This window comes from Chrysochloris asiatica, unplaced genomic scaffold (genome assembly GCF_000296735.1).
Source record: "Chrysochloris asiatica unplaced genomic scaffold, ChrAsi1.0 scaffold00067, whole genome shotgun sequence".
In the NCBI taxonomy this organism is placed as follows: domain Eukaryota; kingdom Metazoa; phylum Chordata; class Mammalia; order Afrosoricida; family Chrysochloridae; genus Chrysochloris; species Chrysochloris asiatica.
The window spans coordinates 10,492,059-10,505,090 of NW_006408585.1; the positions used below are offsets into that span (position 1 = coordinate 10,492,059).

Genomic DNA, 13,032 nt, shown 5'->3' on the forward strand with positions numbered 1-13,032 from the left:
TTAAACACCTTGTTGTTTTAAGTGTTGTTGAGTTGGTTCTGACTCATAGCTGCTGTATATAGGGTTTCCAAGGAGCAGCTGGTGGGTTTGAACGGGCAACCTTAGGGTTCTCCGTCCAGGGCTGATCCTACAGCACCACACCAGGAGTCCATTAAATTCCTAATAGCTATAAAATGAGCAAATTGATGTTTTCTAGAAACTAAACAAGAGGGACATTTTAAATGATATTGATCAACACATTTTATTGCGTTCATGTATTTTATATAAAGTTTGCTGTGGAAATAATCAAAGTAACAAAAAACATGCTGAAAGTCACTTCCGGAGGTGGGGGGGCGGGTGATCTCTTTTCATTATTGCTTTGAGTGTTTAACTTTCCACTCTTGCTGCCTCTTCTTTTAGTTCATTCTGACCTTGTACTTCGTTCTTCCTTTCCTAGCACGGAAAGCAGGTGTGGGTGGAAATTGGTTTATGAACTCTCTTCACAGCCACAATCATCTCAGTTTCACTCCTTTCTCGAGATTCTGTGCTAGGATTTGTGTGTCTGCATGAACACCGTTAACACATTGTGAAGTTTAATATGTTTAAACATAATTGAACTTTTAAACAACAAAACAAAAAAGCTTTGCATATTTCTTCCCTCTTAAGGACCCACACAAAGTGGGAAAATGCATGGCAGCAGAATAGTGTGATGAGCTCTTTTAGGGTTCTTCTGGAGACTTGGACTTACGTTTTGTTGATTTCATGAGCTTTAGAAACGAGAAAGCAGGCTGAGGTATCTTAAACTGGCTGTGAGTGGAAATTGGACACAAAGACCTCTAGATAGATGGGCTGATGGGCCTGACAGCGCGCTCGCACACACACACACACACACACACACACACACACACACACACACGAGCCCCTCTGTTTCTGAGATGAAACGCTGAAGATGATTCAACATTTTAGTTTGAGTGCAAGCTATGAAAAGAGGGATCATCCCCACTGTTCATCGCCTTAGCCTGGTCTTTGTCAAAGTAGGACAGCCACACCCAAAGGGAAAGTATTCACCCGGACACACAACTTCTAGAAGGCATTCTGGATTCAGACGGAAAGTCTTTAGACTGTAACTAAAACTTCCACCCATCCAGATAGTTAATAGTTTGAAGGGTATTCCTCTAGTGTTCTGCATTAAAGGTGAAAGTCACATATCGACCAGGCATTTGAAATTGTCAATATAAACATGCTGTGGACAGCTGAGCCAACCACATATGTGCCTCTTTTTCCAGGAGGGTGGAGTGTTGGTATCGGAACTGTTAGATTTAGGGTCCTGAACTCTTAAAAGTCTTTATGTCCACAAAACGACTCCACATACCACCTTCTGGGGCCTCATTTTCTTTTCATTTCTTAAATAAAGACGGTCGTCTATGAAGTTTCCAGACTTGATGAACACCTGGAAAGGCTTGCAGGTGAAACGCGTGGATTAAACCTCTGGGCACACAGAAGTGTAATCTCCCCAAGAGATACTGCTGACCTCAGCCATTGTTGTTGTCAAGTGCCGTAGAGTCGGTTCTGACCCATAACGACCCTATGTAGGGTTTCCGAGGAGCGGCTGGTGAGTTTGAACCGCCAACCTTGCCTTTCAAACCGACTGTAGTCCAGCGTATTAGCCCACAGCGTCACACTAACAGACCTCAGTTCAGTTTGGGTCTCATCCCCAATCCTCCTTCCTTAGCTCCGGGCCACCGTCTCACTTTAGTCTAGCTTCCCACGCCCCTGAGCCAAGTATCTCCTTCCGTCTGGCTGGGGTAGGGGGCGTCTACTCTTCTCGGAAAGGGCGCGCAAGGGTTAATGGTGAGAGTAGACAGCCAGGTGGGCAGCCGACACCGCCCCCGGCCGCAGTGGGCGTCGGAGGTGAGGGGGCGCTGTTCGGGCAGTCATGCGCCGGGTGGCTGGCGGGAGAGCTGCCAGGCTGACGGAGAGGCCGGCCCGAGTGGGGGCCGCTCCGCCGTCGCCGCCGCCGCCGCTGCTGTGATGCGGAGCCGGTGCTGCGCGGGGCGGTGGAGTCAGAGCCCGGGCGCGGGAGCACGAGCTGCAACATCAGCACGAGCTGCGGCGGTGGCGCCACCTGCACCAGCTCTCGGGCCCCGCGCTGCACTCTACGTCCCACCGCGCTCGGGGCCGCCGCCCCGCACTCTCTATGGATGTCAAGGCGGCCCCCAACGGGGTGGCCACCATTGAGGACCGGATCCTGCGGATCACCGGCTACTATGGCTATTACCCAGGTTACTCCAGCCAAAAAAGTAAGACGCCGCGGGGCTGCCCTGCTCAAGGCGCGGGAGGGAGGTGGGCGCGTAGGGGCGCCTCGGGGATGCTGGATGGCGCGCCGTCCAGACACCTGCAGCCTTGCCTGTGCCGCCAACGCCATTCTCCTGGCTGTAGGGGCCACTGGGGCGAAAAGTATGTCCTCTGTCTTTAGTGCTAAACTGTGTGGGGAAGGGAGGGCAGGGGCCCCTGGCTGTTTGCATCAAGGAGTTTGGAAACACTCGCGGGGGCGGAGGCGACCCAGTGAGCGCTCCCGACGACAGACGGTCGGCTCACCTCTGCCTTATTTATACCCTGAGGCGGCTAACATGGCTGGTCACTTAGTGGAAAGTGAACCTTTGAGGCCACACTCTTCCGAAGTGCCTACTGGGTGCCAGGCTGCAGGCGGGCGTTGGGGACGCAGGCTGGAGAGACTGAGCCTGGGGAGGGCGTGAAGCTGGCTGGGTAGATTGACCCAGACCAGGGTCCTGACAACGGCTTTGAGTTCGGCTGGGTCTGCTTGTTCGCTTGGGGCTGTTGAGCCATTTCCTGCGCGGGAATTACTCCTGTTAAAACATCTTTGAGAGGTTCTCCACCCTGGGCAGAGAAAGAACCTGCTCAGGTCTCCGAGTCCCAGAGGTTGGAGTCAGCGACCCGTGCTAACGATTAGGAGTTGGGGAGGCTTAAAAGGGAAGGTGCGACAGGGCCACTTGCCCCCGCTGCACGTCGCGGCCACCTCCGAGCCCCAGAAGGCTGTCCGGTATCGCCTTTCTTCCGGCTAAGTGAGGTCATGTGGCGCGGATGCTTCCACGTTTCTGGAGCAGTTTTGGGGGAGGGCGAAGAGGTGGGTTCTACAGGCAGTTCCCCTGCCCCCAACACACAAACCCACTGGACATATTTGCTAGGACTAGTTTCGGCCCCAACCGAAGTGAAGCTCGGTTTTCTCTGAATTGGGGGAGTAGCTGCGACTTAATTTTCATGCAGGTGGGGTTTCGATTTTCTGTATCAGCGCATTTCTGTGTCAATAGATGGAGCTTAATTGATGTTTTTGCTGTTATTTTTAACCACAAGCTTTGGAAGCTCCTGGATGCATTTCTGACTGGTATTTTTTTTTTCTTTCTGTGACATTTTGGGGGTACAATCAACGTTAGTCTCTTTAAAGCAGGGAACTTACACAAACCCTAACACCTAGATGAGAAAACACTTCTCCCTCTGCTTCCCAAACATTCTTCCCATGTTTGTTTGTTTGCTGTGTATATGTGTGTTTTTTCTATCATCACAGATATTTTTCTAGTTTGATATTTTATTTGGTTTCACAAAAGGCCTAGCTGATTTGGATGGTTTCTGTTTAGCTGATTTTAGCATTAGAAACTTACATTATTCACTTTCCATATAAAAGTAATTATATAGTGTTCAAATTTTCTGGAAAGAAAATTACGCATTGTGTAATGCTGTTTGAAGTCTTTGAACTGTAATCTCAAAACCGTTTTTTCCCCTTTCTCTTGGCAAAGGGTTTCTTTTTTTAAAACTTAATCCTAGAAACTTTCGTGAAGGCACCACTATGCCTTCTGGAGATTACTTAAATTTCACCTCTAATATTTCAGTTAGAAAATATGGCATTTTGGCTTCTTGGGGAGTGTAGAAGCTGTAATTATAGGACTAAGGTGTTTCATTATGAGGATTTCTTTAACAATAGAACTTTGACTAATAAACCAAGCAAAAATAGTATAGTAAAAGTGCCATTTTAGATGAGGACATGTTCATATTACATTTTAGGGCTTGCACAAATAACTGCACATGATTCATTTGCAGTACAGTTGTTGTTAGGTGCAATACAGCAACAAAGCAAAAAGAGGGAAGAGTATGGGGTAGGGCAGTAACTGGAAGCTAAAAGGGATAAAGATGCAGTTGGCAGAGTTATTTGTGATGGGCTCTTACCTAGCCTCAGGCCACAGAGTTCAATCAGTGAAGGTAAATCCAGAAGAACTGAGTGTTAGTTGGTCCTCAGGTAACTCGGGATGTTCACACTTTAAGTGGGAGAGAGAGAGAGAAAAAAAAAAAATTGCCATTTTGCACAGTGAGAGACTGTGATAGGAGAGAGCTGGAAGATGGCCAGGCAACCGAATACCATGAAATAAGCCTGCCCTTAATGCAGGCTTCCGCCAGTAAACAGACACATTAAAGCAAATCAGTACAATATGGTCAATTGATTTAGAAGCCACTAGGAATGAGCAACAGTGTGGGGAAGTCAGGAAAATGCACTGAAGTTGAGCTATGGTGGTGGTGGTGTGCTGTGGAGTCAGTTCTGACTCATAGCAACCCTGTATAGAGTTTCTAAGGCTGAAATCTTTACAGGAGTAGAAAGCCTAATCTTTCTCCTGTGGAACCACTGGTAGTTTGAACTGCTGACTATGAGATTAACAGCCCGACTCGTAACTACTACAGTACCAGAGCTCCTTGAAGTTGAGCTATAGTGAGGAATATGTGAAAATAAGATGACATTCCCATTTTCTGACTTGTCATGTACGAGGCCTTGTGGATGGGATGAGCTCTCAAAACCTATGCCATTTACTTTTCCCGAGATAGGTGGAGACTCGGCCCTGAGATGTTGCATTTATAATCAACACTACGTTAATGCATCCTGCTGTCATGCTTGCTAAGGAATCAGAAGGCTGAGTACCTCGTCCAGAACAAATTCTAGTAGTCAGGCTGGTGCAAGCAAGAAATGTAATAGGATTCAGAACATGAAAGTGCTTTTATGAGTCCCAGGTTTCATTTTCCTACTCAGTTTGATGACCATTTATAAGTATATACTAGGAAGAGTGGTACAAAGACAATTAAGATAGAGTGCTTAGCCTTGTGTTATTTATGGTGTGGTGGTGATGGTGGTGGTGGTGTGCTGTGGACTCCGTTCCGACTTAACGGTGTAGTTGTTAGGTGCTGTTGAGTTGGCTTGACTCACATAGACCCTGTATAGAGTTCCTGAGGCTGTAAATCTTTAGGGGAGCAGAAAGCTAATGGGTTCAAACTGCTGACCTTGTTGTTGGCATTCCAATGCTTATTCTACAGTGTCACCAATGCTCCTATGTTGTAGTGGTGGTGGTGACTCAGTTCTAATTTATAGCCACCCTGTATAAGGTTTCCAAGGGTGTAATCTTTACTGGATAAGAAAACCTTATCTTTCTTCCACGGAACCACTGTTAGATTCGAACTGCTGACCTTGAGGTTTGCAGTCCAACTATTAACCCAGTGTGCTCCTTTATGGTATGTTGTTGTTGTAGGTTTGAACTGCCATGGGAAATAAAGTATTTCATTCAACAAGTGTTAATTCAGCACCTCCTTTGTGCCAGGAATAGATCAGTGAACAAAACAAAATGAAATATTTTCCTTTTTAGAGCTTATGCTGCAGCTAGGGGTGGAGGGAGCAGCCAACAAAACAATAAACACACAAGTAAATTATACAATATATTTTAAAGTGGTAAATACTTTTTGAAAATTCTGACAGGGTAACTAACAAGTATAGAAAATTCTAAGGGAGAGCAGGACTTGTGGCAATTTTCAATAGGTGCTCATTTTAATCCTGAAGGATGTGAGGTAGTTAGCCATGTGGACATTGGGAGGAAGATGTTCCAGGCAGAAGGAACAGTCAGTCTGAGGCTCTGGGCATACTAGAGAAACGTAAAGGAGACCTGCTTGACTAAAGTGGAATGAACAATTAGGAAACTAGTTGGAGGTGAGGTTATTAAGGGTATAGGGCCAGGTCAGGTAGGGCCTAAGAGACACTTGGCTTGGACTCTAAACAAAAGGAGCTCTGGTAGCGTAGTGGTTATGAATCGGGCTGCTAATCTCATGGTCAGCAGTTCGAACCTACCAGCTGTTCCACGAGAGGAAGATGAGGCTTTCTGCTCCCATAAAGATTTACAGCCTCGGAAACCCTGTACAGGGTCGCTATGAGTCAGAACCAACTCCACAGCACACAACAACAACAACAATCTAAACAAAATGGGAAACTGCAGGGTTTTTGACAGAGGAACAGTGTGACTTGATCCACCTTTCAAAAGGATCAGTCTGCCCACTCGATTGTGACAAGGGTGGAAAGAGAGACACACACAAACACGAGTCAGAATATTATTACAGAAGATAGATGAGAGATGATGGTGGCTTGAACCTCTGGTAGCAGTAGAAGTGGTGAGAGGAGGTCAGATTTTGGATATATTTGAAGTTAGAGTTAATAGGATTTGGTGATGGGTTAGATATGCCATCTACAGACAAGAGAAGACTAAAACATAACCCTTGTTTTTCTGATTTGAGCAAGGTGGAGTTGCCGTTCACTGAATTGTAGAAGCCTTTAAGATAGAGACTATTTAGGATTCTTGGGATAAAGAGTTTAACGTTGGAAATGTTAAATGTTACTGGAAATGCAGAGTAAGCTTGATGTTCAGAGAATACGTTTGACTGGAGATAGAAGTAGGTATTTGTCAACACACAGATATATTTAAAGCATTAAGGTTAGATGGGATCTCAAATGGGTGAATGCAAGAGAAGAAAAGAGGAACAAAAATGGAACCATGGGATATTCTGATATTCAGAGGATGGAGGAAAGAAAAGGTACCATTAAAGGAGAGGAAGAAGGAAATCCTAAGACAATAGGATGAAAACCAGGAGTATGTGATGTGGATTGGAGTGAAGAAGATTTCAAGGACGGGGGAAGCAATCAGTCTAGTCCAATATTGCTGAAAGGACAAGTAAGATGAATAGTAATAACTGAACATGATTTTGACAAGAGAAAATAAGATGGGAATAAAGTGGGAATAAAATGGGTTTGGGTTTTATAAGAGATAATGGGAGGGAAGAATTGGAAATAGTGGGTATAGACAACTTTTCAAGGATTTTTGGTCAAAGGAAAGCAGCAAAATGGAGGTACTACAGTGAGAAAGGACCAATAAATAATGTTATACTATAATTGGACCACTAAATAACATCACAATAAACAGAGAACACGTTGCACTTGTCAAATCCACAATCAATACTCATGGAAACAGCAGTCAAGAAATCGAATAGCATATTGCATTAGGCACATCTACTGCAAAAGACCCCTTTCAAAGGTTAAACAGTAAAAATGTGACCAGCCATGATATTTTCAATCGCCTGACATGTGAAAGTTGGGCAGTGAATAAGGAAGACTGAAGAACAATTGATGTATTTGAATTATAGGGTTGGGGAAAAATGTTGAAGCTACCATGGACTGCCAGAAGAACAAACAAATCTATGTTGGAAGAAGTACATCCAGAATGCTCCTTAGATGTAAAGATGGTGAGACTTCATCTCTCATGCTTTGGACATATTGTCAGGAGAGACCAGTCACGGAGAAGGACATCATGCTTGATAAAGTGGAGGGTTAGTGAAAAAGAGGAAAGCTTCAATAAGATGAATTGATACCGCAGCTACAACAAAGTCTTCAAACATAACAATTGTGAGGTTAGTGTTGGACTGGGCAGTGTTTTGTTCTATTGTGTGTGTAGGGTCATTAGGAGTCGGAATCAACTCGACTGCACCGAACAGCATCAACATGAGGGTAAAGAAAATCTTTTCGTTTTTAAGATGGAAGAAATAGCAGATCATGGCTGCATGATTTAATAGAGAAAGGGAAATGGATGATGTTAGAGAGAAAGAATGTGAGACCCAGTGCACAAGAGAGGGGATAGGCTTTAGTAGCATCATAGATCATTTCTGTGAGCAAAGTATGCAGATGAAAGTTATGGGTAATGGTTAGTTTAGGTGTTAGGAGACTGTTGAAGTCTCTTCTGGCTACTTTTGTTTTCTCCAGATAAGGAGCAAGGTCATCCATCACCTGAGAGTGAGGATGCGTGAAGAGGTGGTAGAAGTTGGAGGAGAGAGAAAATATAAATAGTTCAAACAAATAGGGAGCATGAGTGGGCTGGGAAAGCACATAAATTTGGCAATCTTAAGAGCCCATGTGAAATTCTTGGTCATAAATTTAAAGTGAGATTAGTCAGTAGGTTGTTTGATTCATCGATACAGTGAAGGCATGGAGAAAATGAAGAGATGAGTTTAATCAGAGTTTTAGATTAGCCAATGAGTCTAATAAAATAATTGAGGCAAGAGAACTGTGATTGTATATTCCCCCACCCCCCAGTGAGCTCTCAATTTTATTGCTTCATAATTGTCTATGTGGTTGTATTTCTGAACCACTTTGACTGAACCTAGATCTTTACTGCAAACTTTATCCTGTTATATCTACCCAGATGTTGTTGTTGTGAGGTGTCATTGAGTTAGTTCTGGCTCCTGTGTACAACAGAAGGAAGCGCTGCCAGGTTATGCACCATGTTCACAATCATTGCTGTGTTTGAGCCAATTTTTGCAGCCACTGTATTGATCTCTTTGAGGGTATTTCTCTTTTTCACTGACCTTCTGCTTTACCAAGCATGATGTCCTTCATCAGGGACTGGTCCCTACTGATAGCATGTCCAAAGTACATGAGACAAAGTTTTGTCATCCTTGCTTCTAAGGAGCATTGTGTACTTTTTCCAAGACAGATTTGTTGATTCTCCCGGCTGTCTGTGGTATATTCAATATTCTTCACTAACACCATCATTAAAATGCATCAATTCTTCTTCAGTCTTCCTGATTCATTGTCCAGCTTTTGCATGCATATGAGATAATTAAAAATACATGGTACATATATAGACACAGGCAAATGGTTTTGATTTTGTACTGAACATTTGTCTCAGTGTATATATATGTATATATATATTTAAAAACAACCCAATTTCAATGTATGTATTCTTCTCCATATATGGAGGCATCTTACTCTACTTAAGCAGTGACCTGTTGCTGGGTTTTTAGAAGAGTTACCCAGTAACTCATTGCTGTAGTAGCATTATTGTTCTAATGCTTTTTTGTTCCACAGTGTCTTTTTACACTCTGGCCCAAATGCCTTCTTCCTGTGGCTCCTTCATCACTCTTTGGAAAGCTCCTATTTATCTTTAACAGCTCAGTGTAAAAAGCTGAGCTCTGTAAAGCCTCCCTGTAGCCCCGGGCTGGGTTAGTTCTCCCTTTGTGCTCTCCTAGTACACAGACTCACCTCTGCTCCAGCATTTAGCACACTATTTTGGGCTGTTTGATTTACACGAGACTGTCTCACCCATAAAGTTTAGAGGGCATGGACTTGAAAGTTATTTATTTTTGTCTTAGGCAAAGTATCTAGTATATTCTGGTCACTCAATAAAATGTATTCTGCTAAGGAATGAATGATTATCATTCCCTTCAAAGAAATTGGAGAGAATGATTTTCACATGGAATTAAAAAAACAGTACTTGAGAGTAGACATTGGAGGGGAAGAAAAACTTCACCAGCCATGAATGAAACAAACAGATGGCCCAATTCAGAGAATGAGAATACTCCAAGTGTTATTTTATGATCACTTTACCTGAATGGTTGTCACTTTTACATTTGCAGTCTTACGGTTTTCTGGGCTTGAATGGAAAAAAAAAGGTATTAAAAAAAAATGTATGAGTTACTAGATAAGTCTTTATATAGTTACTAGAATCATAAGAAATAAAATGTGACCCCCCCCCTTTGAAATGATTACCATAATGTCAATATAATTGTGAAGACTCTAACTTGTGTAAGTTATGGAGTTGTCTCTTACTAGTAAAATGAATGCAACAAATATCCCTCATAGTCACCCTGTATAGGGTTTTCAAGGAGCAGCAGGTGGGTTTGAACCTCCAACTTTGTGATTAGCAGTCTAGTTTTATCCATCAGCACCACACCAGGAAGTGTTTTGGAAATAGTTATAAATAAGTACCATTGATATGTAGTATTGAGTAGCCTTTTGTAACATTTTAAAACTAGAAAATACCTTCAATGGCATGTTATTTATCTTAGATAATATGATAACTGTTACAATATTTATTCTAGTATGTATTTGCATATAAAATCTATACTTATTTACAAGCTAGGTATTTTGTATTATGAGATATTATTATTACTACTAGGAATCCTGGTGTGGCGCTTTGGGTAAATGCACCAGACTGCAAAGCCGTTTGAACTGCAAGATCAGCGGTTCAAGCTCACCAGCTGCTCCTTGGAAACCCTATACAGGGTCGCTATGGGTCGGAATCGACTCGACGGCACTTGACAACAACAACAACAACAATACTTGTTTTTAACATTAGATTTCAGATATATTTATTTTGGAAAACCTATCTAGGGCCTGGCTTGAGGCTGTGGGGTCTAATGCAAAGATGGAAAGCTTTGGAAACAGGAAGATCTAGGTCTGTAACCTTCCCCTGCTACATGTCAACCATTTAAACTTTCATAAAGAAATTAACATTTCAGATCAATAATTTTGCTTCTGTAAAATGAGAATGATAGTAGTTACCTCCCAGGTCCTTGGGAAGATTTTGTAAAATAATGTGTAGGGAGTATCTGGCACAACACCCAACAGAGTTCAATGTATGGAAACTGTCATGAGTTTGGAGGAAACCATTAGAATTGGCTTAATGATCTCAGAGACATCCTCACTTTTGCCTTGTAAGGAAATAATTTTCCACTTATTTTTTCACATCAATTGTGTTTTTTTAAAAAGCCTTTGTTTTGAATTGATTGATCGTTTACATGGGAGAACATCAGTTTTGTACTCAACCTATTATATTTTGTTTCATTGCAATGATTACAATCCCCTACATGCACCAATGGTTAACAATGTTTGCTTCTATTCCTTCTTTTTCTTTTTTTCATGTACACAAAAACACACAGGGCTATATAATCATTTAAGCAACAAAAGGGAACATTCTACAAGTCATGGTCCTGGCCTCCAGTGCACAGCCTTTCCCTTTCCATGAGTCCAGAGTCCTTAGCTGCTCCCAGTCTCCATGCCCTCATCTCTGCTGTCGCTGCTTCTCTGGTTAGGGTCCCGCATTCTGATCATGCTCTTCTCTCTTGATGGTCCTAGGGTCCTCTGTTCCTGGAATATAAGATGAACTATTCCCCCCTTTTTGTTATACAACTTCTACCTTCACAATTGTGAAATTTGCAATTAGTCATGATAACAATTACTCACTATTGAATCAAAAGAATCCTATCTCCATCTCCTTTCAACAGACTCATCTGGACAAGAGGAAAACTATTCAGTGGGGATTCTACCTTCTCCATACACTCTGAAATTAAACTCCCTTTTGAAAACTTGTAAGCCAGCCACTTCGTGCCTTTATAGTCCCCCTCATTTTAGGTAGCCAATGTCTAAGTTGCCTGACCCTATCAACCGTGTGTATGGAAGGGATAGGTTTGTCCTTGATGTGAAGACTCCTTCCTTGTCAGTTGATATTTTGAGCTACTACATCCATAAGCATAGGTCAAGTTCATCAAATTGTAGCAATTTACACATGCTTCCTTTATCAAATTTCTTTATCTTCCTCTAATTAAGCTCTGGTCATCAAGCCATCAAGGCTAGGTCAAATGGGTACTTTGCAAATTTGGGTGTTCTTGTGTGTCTCTCCCTACTTCACATCAGCTGGATGCTTCACTCTTAGCCCTAGCCCTCCGTGGCTAGATCCAAATGTATTTTGAATTTGTTATTATATTACTGAAGTGTTAAAAGATAATTTAAAAGAGGAACTTCTTTATTCCACCATCTAAGTTCTCAGTGTGCTTTATTTTGCATATTGCCTTCAACTCTCTACTAATTTTCTGGCTTGTCTGATGCTCTAACCAAAAGGGACAGTCCTACTAGCATCACTCCTAAAAAGAAAAACAGTGACCATAGAATGTATTCCAACTCAAGGAAACCACATCTGTGTCAAAGTAGACCTCTGTTCCACAGGGTTTTCAATGGCTGGTTTTTTAGAATCAGATCTTCAAATCTTTTCCCCAAGGCACCTCTGAATGGACTCCAACCTCCAACTTTTTGAATACCAGCTGAGAGCTTTAACACTTTGTCACTCAAAGACTCCTAGGGGTAATTTATTTTAAAAAGGAACTGTGTTGAGATGATTCCAATTGGTCTGTGCCAAAAGGAACAAGTCCAGTCTCGTGCCAGTGATAGATCTGCATGTGTGGAGAAGAAGGTAACCAGGCACCAAAGTGGGGAGGGTACTGAGTACAAACAGGTGGAGAGGAAATGAAGGCCAAGGGTTAATTTGGGGACCAGTCTAGTGGACGTTGCATTGTTCCTTTATATGTTAAGTCTTAAAGGGAGAGTTCTCATTTGGCTGTTTATATAGCAACAGGCACAACAGACAATTTTGTTTTCTACTTTAAAAAATATATCATCAAGTCATAAGCACATGTGTGTATTTCTACACAAGTCTTCAGAGCTTTCATTTTTTTAAAGTCACAAAGCACTTAAGAGTTTACAGATTGAGAGAACATAGAGGAAAAGGAATATTATCAACTGAAAAGAACTAGTTATTTTGATTTATTTTCTTCCAGTCATCCTGTTGCATTTCAAACGTCACTTCTTGATTTCATTTGTTGACAAAGATGAACTATTGTTGTTGTTGTTCTTAGGTGCCATCAAGTCAGTACCAACCCATAGTGTCCTTATGTACAGCAGAACAAAACACTGCCTGATCCTGGGCTAACCTCGCCACTGTTCCCACGGTTGAGTCCATCATTATTGCCACTTGGCTAATCCATCTTGTTGGGGGTCTTCCTCTTTTTCTCTGACCCTCCACCTTACCAAACATGATATCTTTCTCTAGTGACTGGTCCCTCCTGACAATATGT

At 42.5% G+C, this 13,032-nt stretch overlaps 1 protein-coding gene across 1 annotated transcript in view; it reads left to right on the top strand.

Moving 5' to 3' along the window:
* The first annotated feature begins 2,176 nt into the window (after positions 1 to 2,176).
* Positions 2,177 to 13,032, top strand: part of SLC35F4 (solute carrier family 35, member F4) — a 362,691-nt gene continuing 351,835 nt past the window's right edge. The window contains exon 1 of the mRNA XM_006864641.1: positions 2,177 to 2,279. Within this exon, the coding sequence (XP_006864703.1) occupies positions 2,177 to 2,279 (103 nt within the window). The remainder of the gene's footprint in view (positions 2,280 to 13,032) is intronic.